Below are 6,000 nucleotides of genomic sequence, written 5' to 3' on the forward strand. Positions count from 1 at the left end.
ACTTGGAATGAAATACTGCATATTAGACATTTTTAATATCTTGTTATTGGCAGAGGTTTCTGTGGAAGAGACAGGAAAGAAAAGCAGTTCTCCTGATTCCTAGTTTCCTACCTTGCTTTCTGCCTTTATGTATCTACTGCTTGTGGGCAACATAAAATGAGATCACGTACATATGGAGAGCACTGAGATGTAAAGATGTGAGAGAACGCACCAGCAGGTAGTGAGATACGTTCTTGCTAGAAAGTTGAATTTTTATTTTTTAAGTCTGAAGTATGTATCTGATGTGATGTTTCAAGTGGAAATGATCAACTGCTTGTTATACATGAACCAGCCTGTGGTAGTTTCTTTTTCATTTTCTATTCCATTAAAAGGTTTGAAACCAGCTTAAGCTGAAGCCAAAAATGGAGTTTCCTGGGTAACACGAAGAGAACTAGAGCAACAAGAGAAAGTCACTTTGCTCTTTGAGCTTCTTCATGCAAATACAATTTAAGTAACTAACATTTTTCAAGACAGTGTGACAAGCTTGCAAACTTGTTCAGAATTAAGTTGAGTGATTATGCAAGGAATAGTCCTCAGGTGTCTTTAGCCATGGCCTTTAAAAAATAAATTGCTTTCCTAGAGTCACGGGTGAAGTGAAGCAGAACATGACGAACACAGTAGTGTGCAGAGTGCAAGGGGAATGGAACAGCGTGCTGGAGTTCACCTACAGCAATGGGGAGACTAAATACGTGGACTTGACAAAGCTGTCTGTGACAAGAAAACGAGTCCGGCCCCTTGAGAAACAAGGACCTTTTGAATCCAGGTAGAGTATATGTTCGCTATTGTCTGACCCTTTTTGTCCTAAGCAGTCAGGTGAATGCCTTAGGAAAACCTGCAAATGTACATGCTATTTGTGGATAGTGCTTAGCAGCAGTGATCTTTGTTTCAAAAAAATTTTAAAAAATAAAAACAAGTGCATAATAAAAAGTGCAAAAAACCCAAGTGCAGGCACATGGTTGTTTATCGTGTCTCTTTTATTCATGGATAGAGTTATCTTATGCGTTGATAAAGTGCCTGCTAGAACAGAGCCTCCTTATTTGTTTTGGTTTTAACCATCAGCTACACAGCAGGGCAGCTCCTGACAAGGGAGGTCCTCACAAGAAACTGCCTGTTGAGTAACACTTCCATAGCCCTTCTGAAGGGTATACAAACAGGCATTTAGACTGGCACCGCAGAGCCGTTCCTATCAGCTCCTAATTACTAGCGTAGCTATAAGACTCGGCTGTGAGTCCTTCCACCTGTGCTGCACCATTGTGCTCTGACCTGGGTTTTGTCATACCTAAGTAGAGGGAGTGCTCCTGTTCTGAAATAACCGCTTGCAGTGATCCTGTAAGTTCCAGGTGTCAGGCTGAGAGAACTTTTGAAAACTGAAGCTAACAATTTGTTTTGTAGGAGGCTGTGGCAGCATGTAACAGAGTCTCTGCGGGATGGAGACATCGATAAGGCTACGGAGCACAAGCGAGCCCTTGAAGAACGACAGAGGAATGAAGAGAGGCTTCGTGCTGAAACAGAAACACCTTGGTGTACTAAATACTTCCTTAAAGAAGTAAGTTCCCAAGCAGTTAGCTGTTGATGAGGCAGAGCTACAATGAAAGCAGGTGCACATAAGGGTCCATGTCCTGTCAGAATAGAGTATTTGGCATTGGATCATATAGTTTATCCCCATGGGATCCATAGGAGTAAGGTGACATAAGCACTCTCAAGCATTTAAAGGTGTGACTTTAGCCTTCACTTCCCAAACACTTTGGTTTGGCGATTTCCTTGCAAAATGTTGCCTGTTTTGTGGTTTGGTTGCTTTTACCAAACACTTCTTTGTGGTACATGGAAAACAGCTTTACATGTACATGTGTAAGTAGACTGTAACAGTAAATACCCAAAGAAAATAATCAATAGTACTGATTTTCCTTATCTTGTGCACATATGAACCCCAGATATTACTGTTAGCAAGAAGGAACACGAGTTAATTCTCAACTTAGAACTTGTGTTTGTCTACGTTATGTTTTGGATGGACCTTATTTGTTCAGTGGCTTAACCTGTATTTCAATAGTGGTAGTAATAATAATAATACAGTCAGACTCTTAATAAGGTGAACTGCAGCCTGCTTAGGAACCCTGGGGGCTGCTGGTGTGATAACTTTGAGACAGGCTTTCCTTGTCGTCCAGATGGTGAGACCTTGCTTGCGCAGAGAGCTTTGCTGAGCCCCGTGCAAGAGGGGAGGACTCAACTAGAATTTACACTGTAGTAGTTTAGATTCTTCTTGTAGCGAAGGCGTTATCTGTGAAACTGAAGTAATATAACGCCCCCTTCTTCTTTTTCCTGTGTCTGTGGCCTGCAAGGGTTTAAAACAACTTAAATTTTTTTTATATGTTATTTTCTGGTTTTATTTTTTAAAGTTCAGGACTACTGTTAGCTCCAATAAAGCTTTTTGTTCTCTAAAGCTATGTTAGTATGACTAGCTCAGATTTAGATATTTGTATTATTAGTATCTAGATGTAGAAGAGGTGAAATTCCGTTGCTAATCTGAGAGACAGATCTACTCAGAAAACATCTACATGTAATCCTGAGCTCCTTCATTTCCGGGTGAGCAGTTGGGCTGTGTTAGTGCTGATAATCTTGGACAGCTGCGCCTCTGCTGGCTTCTTGTTTGGCTTTTTAAAGTAATCTGGATCAGGGAGTTGAGGAGAGTGGCTTTCCATCTGGGTTAATTACAAGTGCAGTCGATTCCCAGAGAGCGCTGTGGCTCGGCAAGAGTCCGTCCGTGTTCTGAAGCAGTCTCAGAGCCTGCAGCATTGATCGCTGTGTCTTAATCTGTGGGAGTTAAAGGTGTAAACTGTGTCCCTCTGGTTTTCACAGCTATCGGTCTAATAGCTGTGTGAAGGGAGTCCTCCCGGGGCAACGTCTTTATAGTAACAGTATTTTCTCTTACAATTGCAGGGAGATGGCTGGGTGTACCATAAACCCCTCTGGAAAACAGTCTCTGCTGTGCAAACTCATCAAACGGACGCTAACTAGAAAAGCTGCTTTAAGATGAGTTTTCTGATTTTCCTCTCCTATTCCCCTGTCTCTCAAAACACAGTAATCACACTGAGTGTCCCCTTTTTATGTAATCGTGAAAGTTTAAATGAGCATAAAGAAATAAGTATACTAGGGCACTTTAAAGCTACTTAAAAAAAAAAAAAAAGTTGTAGAGACAAACTTGCCAGGTACATCCAACCAACTTGTTTTTTGTACGATCCAAGAGATTTTATCTGAATTGTGTAAGATTCTTCTTAGTAGATCTGATTGCAAAAGCTGCCTAAGAGAAGAAGGAACCGTTGGATTTTGGACTGACATGGGAACTTTTTTCAGAATCTGCGTCAAGCTCTTTAATAACTGAAACCTGCTCAGTACCCATGTAGACAACAGCAACAGAAAATTGCTGCTTTTATGCCCAGTGATTAACCTTTCTGGCGAAAACTGGAGGGATGTTTGGAAGATGTGCCTGAAATCAGTGTTAAGAAACAACTGGATCATGATGACTTTTTTTTCTTCAGAGAGGAGACGTGCATGCATCGGAGGAATATGGGATATATGTAGAGACTACCTTTCTTTTTTATGGATTTATAAAAGCAATTAAAGTTGTAACCATGGAGAAATTTTTCCTCTGAAACGTTTTAATATACTTGAAATAATTGACTTGAATTGGAAAAGTAATTTGAACACTTTTCAACTCCTAATTTTATTAAATCTCTTTGAGTGACTCTGATTTTTCTCATGTTATAATGTAATGAGATTTGGCCTTTTTTTTTCCTCCTCCACCTTCCCTTCCCAAGGACTAAGGCGTTCAAAATGAACAGAAAGCGTACAGTTTTGTATTTAAATTTCTCTGCCCATCTAATCATCTAAGAGGGGAAGTATCAGTGTTAGAAACTGTCCTTTGGATTGTTTTGATTTTTCTCCTGTGGTGTTATTCAGAACAAAGCAGTGAAATGTGACCTGTGAATACATGGACTCTAGGTCCTGGTTTTTCATCTTACCACAGAAAAAAAAGCTGATTATGCTGAGGACTGGGTATTGATTTGAAACACAATCAGATATCAGGAAACTGTATTCAGGTACAAACATCCTTTGGGTTTTTTTTATAACTATTTTATTGAAGTCTAAGAATTGCTGGCAATTAAGAATAGTACTTATTATGGCTTTCGTTATTGTTGTAACTACAAGCTACCTTAATTTTTCCAACAGTGGTGCCTTACTCTGTTTTTTCTTCTGATGTAGTCTTCCAATCAGTGTATATAACATTATCTGCCACTTCCCAGCCATGGCAATGGCTGCACCTGATCCAGCATTATGAGAACTCACAACTGTGTGATCTGGTAAGATGTTTTCCATGGAGAAGATACAAGTGTAAGAATGCATCAGAAGGTTTAAATAACCATGTTAACTTTCAACACAAACTGTAAATTGTGCAAAAAAAAAAAAAAAGAGTTGGGTTTATGCACAACTGTTTTGATCCTCTTGTACACTTTTTTTTTTTGCTGTGAAATGCACTGAGATCTCAATGCGAGTCATAGTCCATTTGTGAGAAGTCGGGGTGGGGATAATAAAACTACAAAATGATTCATTTGTTCTGTGTGCTTTCCTAGAGATCAGGTGACCAGGAAGACTAGGCTGTTGTTATCTTTTATGCTGGAGATCCGTCTGTCTGGGCTTTCCTTGGCCCTTAAAGTGGGATATTTTGGCACTGTGCACTTGAGTAGTAACTATGTTCTCCAGCAGAAGAATATTTTAGGCCCTGCTGTCTTGTTTGTGCTATTCTGTACAACCATCCTGTTGTGTTAGTTTTAGATATCCATTGGGCATTTTCATGTTTAACCAGGAATAAAAATAAAAAAGAAAACAGTGGGATTAGTTCCTCCTTGTTTCTGGGTCTGCGGCACATTTGGGGTGTGCTCTTTGGCCGATTCCAGGATTTGGGGTAGGAATTATGGTGGCAACGCGTGAACTTCCATAGTTCATCGGTACCTGCACCAAACTGGGGGCGGTAGAAGGACAGAAAATAAATTGACAACATTGTGTGTGTTTCATAGTTGTTTCATTTGTGTCACGTGGCAGATTTGCTTGAAACAAACAGCAGGGGCTGTGGCGCGAGGTCCAGTTTTTAATATTGCTGTGATCAGAGCAGACAGGGAACCTTTACCAGCTGAGCATACTCCAGGGATCAACCTGTGCTTATTAAAATATAGACCCATGACTCAGTCGCTGAGCTCTGCTTAAAATTGTGATTTGGGAATTTGTCAAGGTGATAGCTGTAAAACCGACTGAAAAGCTCCCATGTTGACCATAAACCCATTTGTGTTCCTTGTATAATATTATTAGTCAAGTTATTTCTCTTCCACCCTCATCTGGTATGCTTGTGGTTTCACACCGAGAAAGCTGTTACTAATTTTGTTGTATAAAAATAGACCCAACGCTGAAGAAGTAGTCTTTTAAAATACATGAAACGATTTCTTTTAACATAGGGGTGCTGCTAGAAAAAAAGAAGGTAAAGCCTTCCTTTGCTCAGATGATCACAAGGACTGGAGCGGCTTTGTGATGTGGATTTAGTTATGATGTGAATTTCTAGTTACTTCTAGAAATAAAGGACGTAGTTGAAAACAGTTTAAAAAAAAAATAATTCTAGCCACTGAATATCCAGCTTAAATTGTAAGATATTTATGTGATTCTTCTGAGAGTTGCAAGCACCCTACCGACTAATGTATGTATTTTTAACTCTGGCCAGATTTGATTCTCTTGCATAACTGCTGTTGTTTCCATCTTATACCTTCTGGAGTGAAGGGAAGGGCTTGCTGCTGCTTCCTGTGTAGATATTTGCTGGAAACGCAATGTGTTCAACGGGGAGCATGGCAAAACGTAGGATTTCATCTCGCATTCCCTTCTGTCTTTTTGGCTCGATTGGGCTCCACTGAAGTTCAGAGCAAA

General features: G+C 40.0%; 1 protein-coding gene across 1 annotated transcript in view; it reads left to right on the top strand.

Moving 5' to 3' along the window:
• OSBPL11 (oxysterol binding protein like 11) overlaps window positions 1-5,695 on the top strand; it is a 42,811-nt gene extending 37,116 nt beyond the window's left edge. The window contains exons 11-13 of the mRNA XM_054208573.1: window positions 620-802; window positions 1,432-1,585; window positions 2,974-5,695. Coding sequence (XP_054064548.1) covers window positions 620-802; window positions 1,432-1,585; window positions 2,974-3,051 — 415 coding nt within the window. The 3' untranslated portion in view covers window positions 3,052-5,695. The remainder of the gene's footprint in view (window positions 1-619; window positions 803-1,431; window positions 1,586-2,973) is intronic.
• The last annotated feature ends 305 nt before the right edge of the window (window positions 5,696-6,000 follow it).

This window comes from Rissa tridactyla, chromosome 7 (assembly GCF_028500815.1).
Source record: "Rissa tridactyla isolate bRisTri1 chromosome 7, bRisTri1.patW.cur.20221130, whole genome shotgun sequence".
Taxonomy (NCBI): Eukaryota; Metazoa; Chordata; class Aves; order Charadriiformes; family Laridae; genus Rissa; species Rissa tridactyla.